The sequence below is a fragment of the Monodelphis domestica genome, chromosome 1 (assembly GCF_027887165.1).
Source record: "Monodelphis domestica isolate mMonDom1 chromosome 1, mMonDom1.pri, whole genome shotgun sequence".
Lineage (NCBI taxonomy): Eukaryota > Metazoa > Chordata > Mammalia > Didelphimorphia > Didelphidae > Monodelphis > Monodelphis domestica.
The window spans coordinates 191,622,478-191,642,863 of NC_077227.1; the positions used below are offsets into that span (position 1 = coordinate 191,622,478).

Sequence of the window (20,386 nt, forward strand, 5' to 3'; positions counted from 1 at the left end):
TTCTCCAAAGGATTCTGGAGTTGGTTCCAATTCATCAGTAGGAAGCAGGCCCAAAAAATAGGAAGGGAGTGGCCTGACCTTAAAAAAGAGGGACGGAAATGGAATCTGAACCCAGGAATATTTCATATAATGAACAAGAATGGTTATAATTAGGATATAGTTGGCAAAGTATTGCCAGGTGGAAGCCTAGAAACTCTTCATAATCAGGATTATATCCTCTTTTTTTGTAAATCCCTGCGCTGAGCAGAGAACACAATTGACATTTAATTCAAAGAGTGCTGATTAAATACCCCCGTGGGTACGGTATTGTGTTAAGCCTTAGAAATACAAAAGCCAAAAGTAACACCATATCTGACTTCAAGGAGTTTGTACAGCATCTAGCAAGGGAAGAGGATTTTGGGCAAGGGGAAAGAAAGAAGAGTAGTAGTTATATAACATGTACATAGGTCATTAAATCAGAAGGTAGAGTGTGATGGAGAGAAAGGTGAGGGCCAGAAAAACTGCTAGGAAACTGAGAAGGAAAAGAATAATGAGTGATTAAGAAAGGCTTCCCAGAGGAGTTTGCACCAGTTCTGAATCTTGAAGGAAGAGAAGGATTCCAATACACAGAGATGAAGGAGGGAGGGAGAACATTCTGTGCATAGACATCTATTCATGCAAATGCATAATAGAGACAGCATGTCCACTGAGACAGAGCATGTGAAAGAAGAAATTTTAATAAGGTAGGAAAGATACTATATTGTGGAAGGCATCGAAAGCAAGTTAGCATATTTTGTCCTACAATTATTGAAGAACTTCTAAAGGTTTTTGAATAGGGGATGATCAGACCTGTGTGTTATTTTAGCAATGGTATGAAGGAGGAATTAGAAAGAGGAAAAGAGGTTTTAAAAGACTATCCAATAGTAGTCCAGGCAAAAAGTAACAAGGAAACGAGGATGCCACTATGAAGCATATGCTCCAAGGAGATCAGCGACAGAAACAAAGGGGTATGTATATGTATGTGTGTGCATGCACACACATAAACTCAAACATATATATAACAAAATATTCATAATAATATTCTTTGTAGTAGCCAAAACATGAAACAAAATGAATGATCATGGACTAGTGAGTGATTTGAATATATGAATGCAATGGAATATTATTATATCATAATAAATTATGAATTTATCAGGTATGAAATATTGAAAGATCTTCCAAACAAATTCTTGAACAAAGTAATGAAGACTGAAGAAAAGAGAACCAAGAGAACATAATGATTCTAATAATGTAAATGATAACATTAAAAAGCAGTCAAACTATGACAAATTGTAATCGTCTCCGTACTGGAAAACTGTCAAGGAAATATACCACCCTCCTCCAGGTAAAGATTCAGGGAGTACAGATGTGGAATACAATATCTATACTGTCAGATGCAGTTGCCTTGCATTGATTTTCTTTGTTTATATTATTGTTGTTCTTACAAAGAAGGATTTGATTTCATAGAGGAGAAAGAAAATGAATGCAATATAATATGCAAAAGCTAACAATAAAATTCTCTTTTGAAGTAATGATACAACTGAACTAGGTTGAACCAGAATGGAGCTGAAAGAAGAAAACAGATACAAGAGATTTTGTCAAAGCAAAATTGACCAAACTTTGTACTGGACTGGATGTGGGGAATGTGGGAAAGGAGAGAACTGAAGATAACCTTGAGATTTTAAGTCCAAATGAGTGGGAGGATGGTTGTACTATCAACTGAAAAAGGAAATTTGAAAGGAGACATAGCCTTAGTGCAGGAAAGCAATGAGTTTGGTTTTAGAAATGTGTAGTTTGGGGTGATGGAGGAACCTAGTTAAAGATATTGAGCAGACAACTGGATATTTGAAACTATAATATTCAGCTGAGGAGGTAAGAGGGTTTGGAAAATTAGGACTGTACGTGTATAATTTAGAAGTTATCTTATAGAGGTGAGAGGTGACCCTATGAGACCATATAATAAAATTAGATCATATTTGTAAAACACCTTGCACACTTAAAGCACTCTATAAATGTTGGCTATCATTATCATCATCAAAGACCACCTAGAAGAAAGTTTTAAGGGACACCTCTACTCAGAAAATAGGAGGAGGATTATGGAAGCAGTCAAGCTGATGGAGAACCAGGAAAGAACAATGATACAAAAATCAGTGAGATATTTTTAAAAAGCATGGTGAGACCTACATAAAATGATGAAAAACAGAATGAGAAGAATCAAGAGAACACTACATACAGATACAGAACAAATGTTTCAAGAATAACCTGTGAATATCTACCTCCAGATAGAAGTGATAAATTGAAATAGGAAAGACAAGGGTTTGGTTTTGTTTGTTTGTTTTTGATAAGTGATGCCATTTCTGGTGTGGGAAGGAGACATGGAGGGAGATACTGGGAATTTTGATGAAGCCAACAAACATAAACTTTTTAAAATAAAAATTTAAAAACAATTTAAAATACTATTGTTCTATATTAAACAAAAATTTTCTTACCAGGGGAAAATGCAATAAATAAATAAATATGTGCATCACATATGAGACACAAAAAAAGAAATCAATGCAGTTGAATATGTATCTAAGAGGGTAAAAGTGGTCAATAGTGTTGAATAAGGCAGAAAGGTCAAGTTGTTCAATCTGAAGACTGAAAAAGATCATGGAACTTTGTCATTAAGAGACCATTAGCAACATTTTATAGTGGTGGGGTTGAAAAACCATTCTACATGGAACTGAGCATAGAATGGACAGTGAAGAAACAGAAAGAAGCAGAAAATTACTTTCTTGGAGTTTAGCAATGAAGGGGGGGAAAGCTATTGTACTACATGTAGCTGGAGGTTCAAGGGAAGGTTTTTAAGGTAGGAAAGACCTGAGCATCTTTTTTTTTTATTTTTTTTAAATATATTTTATTTGATCATTTCCAAGCATTATTCGTTAAAGACATAGATCATTTTCTTTTCCTCCCCCCCCACCCCCCATAGCCGACGCGTAAGTCCACTGGGCATTAGATGTTTTCTTGATTTGAACCCATTGCTTTGTTGATAGTATTTGCACTAGAGTGTTCATTTAAAGTCTATCCTCTGTCATGTCCCCTCAACCTCTGTATTCAGGCAGTTGCTTTTTCTCGGTGTTTCCACTCCCATAGTTTATCCTTTGCTTATGAATGGTGTTTTTTTCTCCTGGATCCCTGCAAGTTGTTCAGGGACATTACACCGCCACTAATGGAGAAGTCCATTATGTTCGATTATACCACAATGTATTAGTCTCTGTGTACAATGTTCTCCTGGTTCTGCTCCTCTCGCTCTGCATCACTTCCTGGAGGTTGTTCCAGTCTCCATGGAACTTCTCCACTTTATTATTCCTTTTAGCACAATAGTATTCCATCACCAACATATACCACAGTTTGTTCAGCCATTCCCCAATTGAGGGGCATCCCCTCGTTTTCCAGTTTTGGGCCACCACAAAGAGCGCAGCTATGAATATTTTTGTACAAGTCTTTGTGTCCATTATCTCTTTGGGGTACAGACCCAGCAGTGCTATGGCTGGGTCAAAGGGTAGATATTCTTTTGTCGCCCTTTGGGCATAGTTCCAAATTGCCCTCCAGAATGGTTGGATCAATTCACAACTCCACCAGCAATGAATTAATGTCCCTACATTGCCACATCCCCTCCAGCATTCATTACTTTCCTTTGCTGTTATGTTAGCCAATCTGCTAGGTGTGAGGTGATACCTCAGAGTTGTTTTGATTTGCATCTCTCTGATTATAAGAGATGTAGAACACTTCTTCATGTGCTTGTTGATAGTTTTGATTTCTTTATCTGAGAACTGCCTATCCATTTCCCTTGCCCATTTATCAATTGGAGAATGGCTTGATTTTTTGTACAATTGATTTAGCTCATTATAAATATGAGTAATTAAACCTTTGTCAGAGGTTTCTATGAAGATTTTTTCCCAATTTGTTGTTTCCCTTCTGATTTTAGTTATATTGGTTTTGTTTGTACAAAAGCTTTTTAGTTTGATGTAGTCAAAATTATTTATTTTACATTTTGTGATTCTTTCTATATCTTGCTTGGTTTTAAAGCCTTTCCCCTCCCAAAGGTCTGACATGTATACTATTCTGTGTTTACCCAATTTACTTATGGTTTCCTTCTTTATGTTTAAGTCACTCACCCATTTTGAATTTATCTTGGTGTAGGGTGTGAGGTGTTGATCTATTCCTAGTCTCTCCCACACTGTCTTCCAATTTTCCCAGCAGTTTTTATCGAATAGTGGATTTTTGTCCCAAAAGCTGGGATCTTTGGGTTTATCGTATACTGTCTTGCTGAGGTCGCTTTCCCCCAGTCTATTCCACTGATCTTCCTTTCTGTTTCTTAGCCAGTACCAAATTGTTTTGATGACTGCTGCTTTGTAATATAGTTTTAGGTCAGGGACTGCAAGGCCCCCATCATATGTGTTTTTTTTCATTATTTCCCTGGATATCCTTGATCTTTTGTTCTTCCAAATGAACTTTGTTATGGTTTTTTCTAAATCAGTGAAGAAGTATTTTGGTAGTTCAATGGGTATGGCACTAAATAGATAAATAAGTTTGGGTAGGATGGTCATTTTTATTATATTGGCTCGTCCTATCCATGAGCAGTTAATGTTTTTCCATTTGTTCAGGTCTAGTTTTAGTTGTGTGGCGAGTGTTTTGTAGTTGTGTTCATATAGTTCCTGTGTTTGTCTTGGGAGATAGATTCCTAGGTATTTTATTTTGTCTAAGGTGATTTTGAATGGGATTTCTCTTTCTAGTTCTTGCTGCTGAGCTGTGTTGGAGATATATAGAAAAGCTGATGATTTATGTGGGTTTATTTTGTATCCTGCAACTTTGCTAAAGTTGTTGATTATTTCAATTAGCTTTTTGGTTGAATCTCTAGGATTCTTTAAGTAGACCATCATGTCATCCGCAAAGAGTGATAACTTGGTCTCCTCCTTGCCTATTTTGATGCCTTCAATTCCTTTATCTTCTCTAATTGCTATTGCTAGTGTTTCTAGTACAATGTCAAATAGTAGAGGTGATAATGGGCATCCTTGTTTCACTCCTGATCTTATTGGGAATGCATCTAGTTTATCCCCATTGCAGATGATATTAGCTGTTGGTTTTAGATATATACTGTTTATTATTTTTAGGAATGACCCTTCTATTCCTATGCTTTCTAGTGTTTTTAATAGGAATGGGTGTTGTATTTTATCAAAGGCTTTTTCTGCATCTATTGAGATAATCATGTGGTTCTTGCTAGTTTGCTTGTTGATGTGGTCAATTATGTGGATGGTTTTCCTAATGTTGAACCAGCCCTGCATCCCTGGTATAAATCCTACTTGATCATGGTGAATGATCCTTCTGATCACTTGCTGGAGTCTTTTTGCTAGTATCCTATTTAAGATTTTTGCATCTATATTCATTAGGGAGATTGGCCTATAGTTTTCTTTCTCTGTTTTTGACCTGCCTGGTTTTGGAATCAGTACCCTGTTTGTGTTGTAAAAGGAGTTTGGTAGAACTCCCTCTTTTCTTATTATGTCAAATAGTTTGTATAGTATTGGGATTAACTGTTCTCTGAATGTCTGATAGAATTCACAGGTGAATCCATCAGGCCCTGGGGATTTTTTCTTAGGAAGTTCTTTGATGGCTTGATGGATTTCAATTTCTGATATGGGATTATTTAAGAATTCTATTTCCTCTTCTGTTAGTCTAGGCAGTTTGTATTTTTGTATATATTCATCCATTTCTCCTAAATTGGTGTATTTATTGCCATATAATTGGGCAAAGTAATTTCTAATGATTGCCTTAATTTCCTCCTCATTGGAGGTGCTGTCCCCCTTTTCATCTTTAATGCTGTGAATTTGCTTTTCTTCCTTCCTTTTTTTAATTAGATTGACCAGTACTTTGTCTATTTTGTTTGTTTTTTCAAAGTACCAGCTTCTTGTCTTATTTATTAAATCAATAGTTCTATCACTTTCGATTTTATTAATTTCTCCCTTAATTTTTAGGATTTCTAATTTGGTTTTCTGCTGGGGGTTTTTAATTTGATCGCTTTCGAGTTTTTTCAATTGCATTTCCAATTGATTGATCTCTGCTCTCCCTTGTTTGTTAATCTAAGCTTTCAGGGATATGAATTTGCCTCTGATTACTGCTTTGGCTGCATCCCAAAAGGTTTGAAAGGATGTTTCGCCATTGTCATTTTCCTTGATGAAATTATTAATTGTTTCTATGATTTCTTCTTTAACTAAATGGTTTTGGAGTATCATATTGTTTAATTTCCAATTGGTTTTAGATTTGGTTTTCCATGTACCATTACTAATAATTATTTTTATTGCCTTGTGATCTGAGAAGGCTGCATTCATTATTTCTGCTTTTTTGCATTTGTGTGCTATGTTTCTGTGACCTAATGTATGGTCAATTTTTGTGAATGTGCCATGTGGTGCTGAGAAGAAGGTGTATTCCTTTTTATCCCTATTTATTTTTCTCCATATGTCTATTAATTCTAATTTTTCTAAGATTTCATTCACTTCTTTTACCTCTTTCTTATTTATTTTTTGATTTGATTTATCTAAGTTTGATAATGGTTGGTTTAAGTCTCCCACTAGTATGGTTTTATTGTCTATTTCTTCCTTCAATTCTCCTAGTTTCTCCATTAGAAATTTGGGTGCTATATTATTTGGTGCATACATGTTGATTAATGATATTTCCTCATTGTCTAGAGTCCCTTTTAACAAAATATAATTACCTTCCCTATCCCTTTTGATCAGGTCTATTTTTGCATTGGCTTTATCAGATATCATGATTACCACTCCTGCCTTCTTTCTATCAGTTGAGGCCCAGAAGGTCTTACTCCATCCTTTAATTCTGACCTTGTGGGTGTCAACCCGCCTCATGTGTGTTTCTTGAAGACAACATATGGTAGGGTTTTGGATTCTAATCCATTCTGCTATTCGTCTACGTTTTATGGGTGAGTTCATCCCATTCACGTTCAAAGTTATGATTGTCATTTGTGGACTCCCTGGCATTTTGATTGCCTTCCCTAATTCTAACCTTTTCTTCTTCGGCTCTACCTTTTAGTCCAGTGATTTACTTTGAATCAGTCCCCTTGTCCCCTCCCTTGATGTTTCCCTTTTTAGTCCCTCCCTTTTTCTTCCCTCCCCCTCCCCCCTCTCTTTCCCTCCCTTTTTGTTCTCCCTCTCCCCCTCCCCCCTCTCTTTCCCTCCCTTTTTGTTCTCCCTCTCCCCCTCCCCCCCTCGGTTTTCCCTTCTCCTTACCCTTGTTGGGTAAGATAGAATTCAAGATCCCAATGGATCTGGATGTTTTTCCCTCTCAGAGTTGATTTCCCTGAGATTGAGGTTTAAGTAAAAAAAAAAAAACCCTCTCTTCCTCTCCTTCTTATAGGAGTTTTCTTCCCCTCCCCTTCCCATGTGAATCTTTGTGTGAGAACCATTATTCTATTTGGTCTTTCTTTACCCCCTATTTATACATTACATTTTCCCCACATATTAGTATACATAGATTGATATAAATGTAGTCCTTATAGAAGAGAGTTTGAGTAAAAGAAGAAGATAACATTTTCCCCTTTCCTTAATATTTACCTTTTCAGGTATTCCTTGCTCTTTGATTTTCGGTATCAAACTTTCCACAGAGCTCTGGTCTTTTCTTTGCAAAAAGTTGGAAGTCTTCTATTTTGTTGAATGCCCATACTTTCCCTTGGAAGTATATAGTCAGTTTTGCTGGGTAGCTGATTCTTGGTTGGAGACCCAGCTCTCTTGCCTTTCTGAAGATCATGTTCCATGCCTTACGATCATTCAGAGTAGAACTTGCAAGGTCTTGTGTGACCCTGATTGGCATTCCTTTATATCTAAATTGTCTTTTTCTGGCTTCCTGTAGGATTTTTTCTTTTGTTTGATAGCTTTGGAATTTGGCAATTACATTCCTGGGAGTTGTCTTTTGGGGGTTTAGTGTAGAAGGTGTTCTGTGAGCTCTGTCAGTGGCTGTATTGCCCCCTTGTTCTAGAATCTCTGGGCAATTTTCTTTGATTATATCTTGTATCACCATGTCCAGTTTGGTGTTTATTTCTGGCTTTTCTGGGAGTCCAATTATTCTTAAATTTTCTCTTCTCCCTCTATTTTCCAGATCTATCACCTTGTCGGTGAGATATTTTATGTTCTCTTCTAATTTCTTGGTGTTTTGGCTTTGCTTTATTAGTTCTTGCTTTAAAGCCTGGTTTTCTTTTACAGTTTGGTCAAACTGGTTTTGTAGATGTGTGAATTTCTTTTGCATTATTTCCCACTTTTCCTCCCAGAGGGCTTCCATCTTTTTGGTCATTTCTGATTCAAATTCTTCATGGGTTTGTGGAGAGTTTCTATTTCCTTTGGAAGATTTTGGAGAATTTTCTTGTATATCTTCTTCTATCTGCTCTGTATTTTGTATTTTGGTTCCATAGAATGTGTCCAAAGTCGCCCCTTTCTTCTTATTTTCTTGGTATTTTGGGGCTTCTGTGCTTCTGTGGAGTTTGCTGCCATCTCTGAATGTGGAGGATTAGCTTTTCTTATCTCTGTCTGGTGATCAGAGGCTTTAGTCCGGGGCAGATTGTCCCTTCTATGAGCTTTCCCTGGGTTAAACTGAATATGCCTCACTGGAACTGGAATGGAAGGGTCGGACCACGAGGCCACACTCTCCCCCCGGCTCGCTTTCCGGAAGTTGCCTTCAGAATCGCTGGCCGTGAGGCTGTTTCCTCGGCCTGCGGGGGGATGGGCTGCAGCTAACCCAAGCTCTGAGGGCAAGGACTTTCACTGAGACTTGGATAGCAGGATCCAGCCTGTGAGGCTGTCTTGCCCGCCCTGAGGGTTGCTGTTGTTTCGACCAGCTCTCTGCAGCAGAAGCCCCAGGCAGTAACTTTCACCCGGACTCGGGTAGAAGGCCCTGAGGGTTGTGGTTCGGAGGACTCTGCTCTCTGAGCCCAGCCGGGCTGCGGCTTCCGGAGCCTTGAACTCTGCGCTCCTACCCCTGAGGTCCGAGTGATCTCGGGTTCTGGCTTTTGAGGGGAGCCGTACCTTTTGAACCGGGTCCAGGTCCAGGAGGAGGGTTCCCAGGGTCTGTGCTGTTGATCGTTTTGAATTTCGGCGCCTTAGGAGCTTTTGGTTTGAGATCGGTCAGGAAGGGTTTTCCGGAGATCTGAGCTTTAGCTTTCTCTAAGCCGCCATCTTAACCGGAAGTCCGAAAAGAGACCTGAGCATCTTTACAGAAAGTGGGGATCAAGCCCACTATTAACTTATAGAACTGAGTTGAGCCTGTAGCCAATAGCCACATAAAACAAAAAAGGACACCTGGAATCCCTTTCCGAACTGGCTTGCCCCCATATTAGGACCATGCTGAATGGCAGAGATTGGAATTTATCCAGGAGAAGTGGTTGATATCCAGTTTGGGTACAAAGGAGTCCCTGAAGGTTTTTGAGTAGGGGGGGGGGGGGGGGTGATGTGGTCAGACATATTATTTTAGCTGTGTATTGAAAGAGGAATTGGAGAGAGAAAGGAACTCATTTAGGACATTTTCCAAAATTAATAAAGGAAAAAAGGATCCCACTACTGGGCATTTAGGAGATCAAAGATAGAAAGGCGTTCCTGCAGCTACAGGAATCCTAGAGCAAGAATTTCTAGTATTGGAATGGTATCTTTGGAAGAAAAGAAAGGTGGAGAGAAAGGGGTAGCCAAGCTCAGGCTAAAGGGGGTTTGGGGGTCAGTAGGAAACTGTGAACTGGAGGAAAGAAAGAAATATAAGCTGAACCCAAGTATCCAGATTTCCACTAAACAATGCCTGCCAATTTCTTAACATATTTCCCACTTCCCAACTTTTATAGATTAAATGATCTTCCTCTGCTGCAATTTCCAATGCCTAGATTCTTGAGAATGGAGAATTTAGCTGGAAAAGAACTATCTATCTGGGGTGTATTCCATTGGTTTTCTGTATCTGTACTCTGGAGTCTATAAATACTTAACAGACTTCCGGGCTCAAATCTAGCCAACATCAAATCACCTCTGAATCCTCTCAGGCCATGGTCCCCAAAGAAAGGGAGCTCCTAAGAAAAGAAGGGATAAAGAGGTTCAGGGGGGATGTACTGTAAATCAACTGATCCTGGGAATAGTTCATGATGGGTGAAAGAATGGATGAAACAGGAATTTGTAGCAAGAAAAGGGATTAGACTGGGAACATGCTGTAAGACAAATGGGGGTGAGATACCTGGGACTCGGGAGAACCTTGTGTCGTCCCACACCTGTTCTGCCTTACCACAGACCCTTCAGACACCAACCTGCCATGAGACCCCCACCCACCCCACCCACAGTCATCCCGTCGAATGATCCCTACCACAGATCCTTCCTCAGTCAAGAGAACAAGGGTCAGACTCACTTTTCTGCCATCTCGTAGAAGATCATTCGGTCAAAGTTGCTACTGCGCTCCCACTCTTGCACGGCCCGTGGCAATCCGTCCTCCAGAGTCATAGCTGGTTTTAGCCGGGCCAAGGAACGAAGCACTGGGCTAAAAACACCCCTAGTCCTGTCACATCTCCCACCTATCCAGGCAACTACCCACCTCACACCCACTCCTCCCATCCTGCTTGTCCATTGCTATCCCCAGAGGATCTCACTCGTCTACCTGGCCCTCTCACAGCCCACATCCAATCAGACATGGTAACTCCCTCTCCTCAATCCTTCTTTCTATCAGAAATTGGGCAAATCTTTTAGAATGGAAATTCAATGAGATTAAGAATTGTTTCAGTCTTTGTGTTAGTATCATCCCCAAAACATTGCAGGTAAAATTTATTTGAATTTTTGTATTACTTAAATGTTTTATTATAACATTTTTATATTAATTAAATTTAAATATTTATTTTAAAAACATATTTTAAACCCTTCCCTTTTCTCTTAGAATCAATACTGTGTATTGTTCCAAGCCAGAAGAGTAGTAAGGACTCAGCCATGGGAGGTCAGTGACTTGCCCAGGGTCACACTGGTAGGAAGTGTCTGATGCCATATTTGAACCCCGAATCTCCCATCTCTAGGCCTAGCTCTCAATACACTGAGTCACTTAGCTGCTCATCATTCAATTCTGGTTCTCATCCACTGAACCACCTAGCTGCATCCCATTAAATACTTTTTGATTGACTAATCACTCTCATAGAATCTGTGATAGCTGTTAGATTTGAGGGGCTGTCACATAAGAGACAAAGAGACGGTAAGACAAAAAAGAGACAGACACAGTCAGAGAAAGAGACAGACAGAGGCCACTAAAATTCTACTCCAGTATTTCACGAGTTCTCTATAGCTGTCCAGAACTCTTGACGCGTTCTGTCAAGCTAGAAGCACTTACAGATCCTGTTCACCGAGGTTCAGCGTCACTAAATTTGGACAGGCTCATCAGCAGACTTCCCACCAGAGGAGGACGTTTGGGGGAGCCGTAAGGAAACATGAAACTGACCGCAAAGGCATAGCAGGTTTGCGATCTATGTTAGTGAAAGAAGCAACCACGTGTTGATGGCTGCCATGCCTTCGGATGTAATTGGCATCTTTTTGTCTCTCCTTGCAAAAGCTATTCAGGGGTAGCTAAACCCGGATACCTGAAACTTGAACAGGCAATCAAACTACAGTACTTAAGTCATTTTTCTTTTCTTTTTTTTTTTTAAATTTTTAAAACCCTTACCTTACATCTTGGAATCAATACTACATATTGGTTCCAAGGTAGAAGAGTGATAAGGGCTAGGCAATGGGGGTTAAGTGACTTGCCCAGGGTCACACAGATGGGAAGTGTCTGAGGCCAGATTTGAATCCAAGACCTCCTGTCTCTAGGCCTGACTCTCAATCCACTGAGCTACCCAGCTACCCGGCTGCCCCAAGAGATTTTTCAATGGTAGGAAATAGTGATTGTCAATCATCAAGACCATAGGCAGAGCTTATCATTGTTGTTTTCCTACTTGCCTTCTTGTGTCTTTCTCCTAGTTCTAGGGACTTCCCTTTTCTTCATTGCACCCTGTCCTCAAGGATTCAATATCTTCATACTGTCCTCTAGCAGCCCAAGGCACCCTAGAAGAGTGCCTCTAAATAGTATCCCATGCTCCAAAATTGCCTCTTCCATATCAACACCTTCCCTAGTCAAAACTCCTATTTCCTCAATATGATGATCTGAAGCTATGTGTTGGGAATGACGATGAGGATGACTGAGGAAACTGAGGCAGGTAGTGGTTGAGTGACTCGCCAAAGGTCACATAGCTAATAAGCACTCTGAGGCAAGATTTTCAGCCTGATTCTAGGCCTAGCTCCGCTATCCATTGCTGCACTTTAATCAGATAATTAAGATAACTCACAATAAGGCACGACACATAGATAGGATTATTCCTGACAGGGATATATGAACATTAATGCAGGAGCCTATTAATCCAAATAAAGGAATGTATATCAGGCAGGCATATTTTTCTAGAGGGAATAGGGAATCTTCTAGCTGCCTCTTGTCCCTTTTTTGTCAGCAAAATAAAGAATAGAACTCGGCCTCCAAAGTTAGTTGGTACTCCTATATCTATGCCCTTGTACAGGGCATTCCTCGTGCCTAGAACACACACCCTCCTTAATTCTATTTCTCAGAATCCCTTCCTAAATGAAATCTTTCCTAATTCCTTCTAGCTTCTAGTATCCCTGAAAATTACTTTCTTTTTATTTTGGATATTTTGCAGCTAGATAGAGAAGTGGCTAGTTTCTGGGTCTAGAATCATCAGAAAGATCTAAATTCAAATCCTACCTCATGGAAGAGCACTTACTAGCTGTGTGACCTTGGGCAAGTCATTTAAACTCTATTTGTCTCCATTTTTTTTTATGTTAAAATTGGGATAATAGCACCTACCTCACAAGGTTGTTGTGAGGATCAATTAAGTTATTATCTGTAAAAATGCTTAGTATATGGTCTGAAGAAAAGTAGGCACTTAAAAATGCTTATTGTCTACGCCCACCATCTCCATTTATATATATATATATATATATATGTATATATATATGCTGGTTCACCCATATAAGCTTGATGAGGGGTAGAGATGTTTTTGTGCATTCTTCGTGCCTGGTACATTCACAGACTGCTGCAATTAATAAATGTTTGTTGACTAACTCATTTAAACAGCGTGGTGATGCAGTAGAGAGAGAACTAGTATCAGAAGTTAAGTCAAGGAAGACCAGTTCAAGTCCTGCCTCAGACACTTGCTTCACCGTACAACCTTGAGCAAGTCACCGAGCCTCTGCCTGCTACACAGTTTCCTCATCTGTAAAAGGAGGGTAGTAACAGCACCAACTTTACTTGCTCATTGTTACATGGGTCCCAGAGCTAAGGTGCATGGAAGAGTTTCCTTTGTAAATGGGCTAAGTTTTCTGACTGGCTAAAAATTTATGGAACCTATCTGCAAGGCTACATATAAAGCTTTGTTTCCCTAAAGTCAGAATTTTCCCCAACGTAGAAGAGAACAGAGAAAGTGTCCCAGGCACTGAGCTTTGAAGGGACTGAGGTGGGGGTCAGCAGAGTCTTCATTTTTGGCAACTGAGAAATAACTAAAGGAGGTAGCCAGGAAAGAGCATGAGACTCAGCATCTGGGATCTGGATCCTGCCCCACCCTCCCACTCTTCAGCTACCCCAAGGCCTTTGCCCTTTCAATATATCCCCTAGAATGTATGCCCCTGCCTTGTGATCGTTTTTCATCTTTCAGGGAGGCCCATGATGTTCATTTAAACTTGATTCCACCAGGAGAAACCTAAGGTAAAGGCACACAGTGTTATTTGTTTCCAGACGTGCACCATCCTAGGAATTATCCCTGTCTGGCTGGCCCATTGGAACTGTTCTGCCTCTGTGCTTGAATGTGAAGCCGCTACATTTTTTTCTGGCAAGTTGCACTGTGGTCCCTGACCTACAATCAGCTATTTCCAAACAACTTTCGTCTATAGGCCCATCCGTCCCCTCCTGACTGTTCCCTCCAGGAATAGACTGGAGGCATCTACAGACATGGCTCCCAAAGCAAGCACTCACTCACATGAGGAAGCAGGAAAGGGCTTCTGCATCAGGGCTCCGGGGTAGGTGTCTCCGGGCCAGTGCCTTGTAACGTTGCCAGCGACGGAAGTTCTCATAAACACCCTTGGAGGTGCAGGAAAGGTCACCCAGGGAGGGTTTGGGACGAGGTGGTGGTGGGCCTCCCTCCCCAGGAGTTCCATCTAGCCCCCTCCAAGCCTTTTCTGGGGGTACAATAGGAGCTAATTGGGCAGTGGGTGGTGGGGCTAAGGGAGGATGGGTAGGGGGCCCCTCTCCTTCACTAGCCTGGGCCACCCCAACAGCCTTAGCCAGGAGAATGGTCTTGACATTGGTGGCTGCTAGAAATCTAGGCGTGGGGCCTTCAGGGCCCCCACGGGGAGGGCCTGGGGCAATCCAGTTGAGGGCAGTCTGAGTAAGGATAAAGGTCTGAGTACGGGGCGCCTCAGCTGGTCCCCCTTCTGTCTTGACTTTGACGATGACCTTACCAGCTCCACCCCCACTAGGGCCTGCTCCCCCATCCCCTGTCACCAGCAGTGTACTAGGGAAAGCAGACAGAACCAGAGGGCTACCAGGAGGGAACGGTGAAGAAATGGGAGCTTGAGGTGGTGGCTCCCAGGGAGGCTTGTCTGACGGTCCTGGAGGGGGTGGGGGTAATGGAAGTGAGGTACAGGGTGGGACAGGGCCGGGCTTCGGGGTCATTTCAGGTCCAGACAATGGAGGAGCTGTTGAGAAAAAGGAGGGAATGGAGCAGGAAATGAGGCAACTAAAGGCCTCAACATCTGAGTACCCTTTGGACACTATTGCAGAGCTGGTCACCTAACCCATAAGGTAAACATCTTTGACAGTCAAAAAAAAAGAAGAAAAAGAAAAGAAAAAAATAATGTCACTGATAACCTCTGTAAAAGGATATTATTGGCATTCTACCTCCACTGGGTGGTGTTTCAAGAAACAAAACAGGGTTGAGGATCTAGAATCTAAATGATTACTCTATTGCAAATAGTAATCATATGGAAATAGATCTTAATGATACATGTAAAACCCAGTGGGATTGCTCATTGGCTAAGGGGGTTGGGGGGAGGGAGGAGGGGAAGGAAAGAACATGAATCATGTGACCATGGAAAAATATTCTAAATAAATAAATAAATAAGTAAATGAAAGTGGTTTTGTTTAAAGTAAAAAAAAAAAACAGGGTTGACATACAGAAGGTAATAACTCAAAGTATGACCCCCTCCTCCTAGGAGGTTGAGCACCAGGATGGGAGTATCTAGAATCTGTCCCTTCCCACTGCTCCTTTGGGGTCCCTAAGTTAAAGATAGACTCAGAGAGGTTCCTGGCCCCATTTCTTCATTCCTCCCCTTTTTCATTTCCTTGCTCCTTTTAAGTCCCCCGTTCTTCTCACCTAAAAGTACAATTTAAAAAATCCTATAACCATAACCAGTTATCCCTAACACTCCCATTTCCATTTATGGGAGGAGGATCAGAGATACTTCTCTACTTTCTGCCACTCCAGACTCTGTTATCTCTCTTTACTTAATCCTCTCTCTAGATTATTTCTTCCTTGAGGAGGAAAAATCCATAGAAATTCCTGGAGGCTCTCCATCCCAGAAAATTAGAGGAAGTAATAAGGGGGCAGAAGGAGGAGTGAACAAAAATGAAGGTTTTCCAAAACTTCAGGCAGCTGGTTGCTAGTCATAGTGAAATTTGGCAGTTGCTGCAAAGTCTGATTCTGATTCTATCTGTGGTTTACCTGGATCATCCCTTTAGAAATGGAAGCTTCTCAAGGAAAAGACTTTTAATTAACAAATAGTTATTGAGTACCCACTGTGCACAAAGTTTTGGGAATATAAGAAAATATAACATCGAATAGGAAGCAGTCTCTGCTCTCAAGGAACTTACAATCTGGTTGAAGAAACAAAGTAAGACATAGGAAAAATTATAAAAGAAGCCTTCTAAGGAGATACCTCCATTCATAATAACAAGAATTTAACAATCCACCAAGGCCTAATCTTACCTCACCCCACAAAGGACATAAAATTCACGGTTCTTCTCCCTGACCATAAAATGGTCATGGAGTCATGGAAGATGGTGGAGAAGCTCATCACCCTGATGACAAGCAAGAAAAGATCAGGACATGCTAGCCATAATGAATAAGGGAAGGAACAAGATGAGATGAGTTAGAGGGCCTAAGATCCTAGGACAGTTGAAACAACTCAGTAAATCAATACAGTCCAACCTTGAATGAATGATCATGTATTAAGCATCTCCCCAATATTACCCAGTCTTTAGTGCCTGCTAAACCAAAGGAACAAACTCCAAATGGTCCCTGGGCAGAAAAAAGGTTACTAGGTCTCAAGGAAACAGCTATTCCATCCTACAGCAGTTGTTGTATAACTGTTAACCTATGGAGGTGATATTGTTTTGAGGTCTCCTGCAGCGTCCTAGTTTCCTGGTTAGCTGAGGACCTGCCTCCGCAAAAGAATACCACTGGCCAAATTTTGGTCAAAAGTCCTTTCTGCCCAATTCCCTCTATCCTCCCTGATCTATTATATTCCTGCTGAAATATCAATTTCTAAATCAAAGATTTGAGAAACAAAGGTCTAATTGACAGAAAGAAGCATATAAATGCCAGACCTTATTTCATTTCACCCTTTTAGCCTTCTTGAAGGGGATTAATGCCTAAGGGTTGGAAGTTTCTTGCCTATTTAAATAAATCTGTTAATGATCCTCTTCTCTCAGAGCTACCTGGCTCAGTTCCTCCAAGGCTTCCCAGATCAGCTTGAAGACATTGTCTTTGTGAACCCCAAGGCTCCAAAATGGTTCCCCAACCTCCCCAGGTCTGTTGCCTGAGAATAGGATGGATCCATTGATCTCTCTTTCTCTTAGCTCCTACAGTTCAGGCCAAAGAGGTGATCCCCAGGATTATAGCCCCAAATTTCTGTCCCCAGGGTTTGAGGGGGTAGGGGGCATGGATTATTGTGACAGGCCCCCAGCCCCCGCTCACCTCCATCTGGGACTGGACCCTCTGGCTTGGGCACTAATCGGGGCTGCCTAGCAGCCTCCAGGATGGGGCAGGGGTCAGGTCCAGAGCCCAGAGGGTGACCAGGATACAGTAGCTGCCCAAGAATTGAGGGTAGCAGAAGGGAAAAGATTGAATCAAAACAGAACTGGAACCTAGAAACCAGGGTATTCTGCCATGGGGGAGGGGAGAGAAGAGTGAGGGCAAGGCCATCCTGCTAAAGAACATTCTATGTAGGGAGGGAGGAAGGATATGAAAAACTGGGCTGGGAAGGCACAGACAAGAGAGTGCTTGTCTTGGAGTCCCGAAGATCTGAGTTCAGATCCTATCTCAGACAATTACCAGATGAATGACCTTTGCTGGGAAAGTCACATCTGAATAATGAGGGGGTAGACATTAAGATCCTTTCCAGCTATCAACATCTGTTTCCACATCTGTAAAATGAGAGGTTGGGGCTAGAAGAATGCTTCCAGCTCTCAGTCTATGATCCACTGATCCTAAGTGGTGAAATGAAGTTCTCTCCAGATTCCACACCCAGAAATTAAACTCACTTTCTTGGACTATTATTTTGCATTATGCTTCTCAGATTTCCAAGTTCACCACTTCCCTATCCCTTCCATTCATTCATTTTTTTCCCCTTCTTTTCTGCTAACCCACTCTTCTAGCATTCTTGGGCTTCTAGTCTTTAAGCTCATTCATCCATTCTTCAGACTGCACAGATGCAATCAAGGGGCCTTGGGCTCACCTCTCTACTTATCACCTGGGTGACCTTAAGTAAATTAATTAACTTCTCTGATCTTCAATACCCTCCTCTGTAAAAATAAGGGGTTTGACCCAGCACCTCTAAGGTCTCTACTTCCCGGCGTTCAAACCCCGGGTCAAGCACAGCTAGGTGACCTTGGCGCCTGCATTTATTTGCCCCCTGTAAGACTCTGGGTATTTCAATTCTTATGGGAAGTACTTACTGGAGTGTGCATGCAGGGGAGGGACGTTCCAGATCTGAGTTCAAAAATATCAACCTCTCTGTCCCTGAAGGAAGGGAACAGACCTGAATCCTTGGATGATGACCTCCTCTGGCATTAGAAGCCCACTCCCCTTCCTCACCTAGACTCTTCTGTACCCTATTCCAATTTCCAGGGTAGAGATACACTCCCAATTTCAATCCCTGTGCTAGGACTCCCCCTTCAGGAGGGCAGGAGGAGAAACATCAGGGACTACAACTCCCAGCATGCTGCGGGGAGCTGGGGGTGGGTAGACTCAACTTCCCGGAAGTGTTCCTGGATATACACGTGAGGCGTGGGGGCAGGCCCAGGTTTCTTGGTTGTAGTCGGAGGGTCCGAGGCTGCGGCGGAGTTGGAGGTGTAGTTGAAAGGCGATCCTTCGTGTGGTGGCGTTTCTGGTTTCCGAAGTGAATCGGCCGCGATGTTTCTGCAGTATTACCTAAACGAGCAAGGGGATCGGGTCTACACCCTAAAGGTACAGAGAGGAAGCTAAGCCCCTAGCCACTGGGGCTGGCTAGGGAAGAAAGACGCGAGAATTGTAGGAACTTGGGAGAGTAGGAGGTCGGGTGAGGGAGGTGGGAGAAATTAACCGTATGGGCCTTTAAAAAGTCTATTCAAAAATCAGTACGTTTGTACGCTAGCATCAATGTGACGCTTTAACGTTTGTAAACGCTTTTACAAATGTCTCCTTTGATCCTCACAACAGCGCGGGGAGGTAGGTGCTTTTGTTATCCTCATTTTAGCGAAGAAAGTACTGAGGATAAGAGAAGATAAACGACTTGCTCAATTCACTTTTTTTTTTCCCTGACAGCCCTTTTTCTCTTTATACAGATAACCTCATGTAAAAGAAAATTTATTTAAAAAAAAAAGACAAATCAGGTGAACATTTATTAAACGCCTACTTAATGCCAGATACTTTACTTGGCGCTAGGGATAAAATATAAAAAAAGAAACAGCTCTTATCCTTAGGGAATTAACATTCTAATGGTGAAACCACAGGTAAATATGTATAATCTCTACAAAAGGTACTTGGTAACTTTTAGTAGTGGGGAAGATGCTGGCTGCGATAGGAGTCTGGGAAGACCTCGTGCTGGGAAGTGCTATTTGAGCTTTGCTGTACTTTTTTTTTTAACCCTTATCTTCTGCCTTGGAATCACTATTGATTCCAAGGCAGAAGAGTGGTATGGGCTAGGCAGTGGGGGATAAGTGACTTGCCCAGGGTCACACAACTAAGAAGTGTCTGAAGTCAAATTTGAACCCAGAACCACTCATCTCTAGGCCTGGCTCTCAATTCACTAAGCCACCCAGCTGCCCTCTTTATTGTACTTTGAAGGAAATTGAGCTAAGGATTTCTAGAGTTGGGGAAGAAACAAATGCATTTTATATTTCTATATAAGCACATAGATGAATCCCACTCACATGGTATCCTAAACTTTCATCTCTCCTCAGGCAGGCTTCCCATCTCATTCTCTTTTCCATTCTCACCTTTGAGTATTTCACCTTATAGTTAGTAAACAATATTAAGAACCTACTCAGCACCATGCATTGGGATGCCAACAGGAAGAAAGGACTTTCCCTTATTATCCCCATGAAGCTCCTAATCTAACAATCTAATCATACTTTACACTGTTTTTGCCAGTGAGCACTTAACAGATGCTTGCTGGTTGATGCTGGGACTTTGTAGGACCTGAGTAAAGTGGGTTTGAGGAGAGGAGCCAAAGGATAAATGAGAATACATTATCAGAAGAGGGCCTGTACTAGAGTGGTGGCCCCATCAAAAGAGAGAACTCATGTTCAGTTCTTTTTTTCCTCTAACAGAAAACAGATCCTGCAGGACAACAGACCTGCTCAGCTCACCCAGCCAGATTTTCTCCAGATGACAAGTACTCAAGACACCGAATCACTATCAAGAAGAGATTCAAGGTTCTCATGACCCAACAAGCACGATTGGTCCTCTGACTTACCAGTTACGAACTGATCAAGCAGTGGCAACCACCAAGGACCCTGGCCCAAAAATCTACCTAGGAGACCTCATTCAAAAAGAATCCAAATTTTTGACTCAACCCATTCTCACAACTTTGAAATTACTTTCTTTGTACATTTGGTTCTTGGAATCTAGTATCAGTTTGCTTGTATTCCTGACTCTGCTTGGTGGCATTCAATCTAAGATGTAAAATTTTAAAGTTATACATCTTTTCAATCAATGCTATAGGCTATTAAAGCTGAAATGATTTAAAGATTTTTTATTGGGGGCAGAAGTTTCGTTTGATTTAATCAGAAGTGATCAGTG

General features: G+C 41.4%; 2 protein-coding genes across 3 annotated transcripts in view; one reads left to right on the forward strand and one right to left on the reverse strand.

Annotated features, from left to right (window-relative positions):
* NUTM1 (NUT midline carcinoma family member 1) overlaps positions 1-17,216 on the reverse strand; it is a 25,267-nt gene extending 8,051 nt beyond the window's left edge. For both annotated transcript variants that reach the window (XR_008914883.1, XM_007479984.2), the window contains exons 1-4: positions 17,081-17,216; positions 16,822-16,922; positions 14,084-14,801; positions 10,435-10,563 (exon numbers count right to left, since the gene is read on the reverse strand). Coding sequence is in view for 1 of the 2 variants with exons in the window: in XM_007479984.2 (XP_007480046.2) it covers positions 10,435-10,563; positions 14,084-14,778 (824 nt within the window). In the remaining variant the exon portion in view is untranslated. The remainder of the gene's footprint in view (positions 1-10,434; positions 10,564-14,083; positions 14,802-16,821; positions 16,923-17,080) is intronic.
* A 1,151-nt stretch (positions 17,217-18,367) lies between these two features.
* NOP10 (NOP10 ribonucleoprotein) lies at positions 18,368-20,333 on the forward strand. Its single transcript, XM_001370221.3, has 2 exons — positions 18,368-18,571; positions 19,915-20,333. The coding sequence occupies exons 1-2, from the start codon at positions 18,518-18,520 to the stop codon at positions 20,053-20,055; spliced, it is 195 nt and encodes a 64-aa protein (XP_001370258.1). The 5' UTR covers positions 18,368-18,517; the 3' UTR covers positions 20,056-20,333.
* Positions 20,334-20,386: the final 53 nt, after the last annotated feature.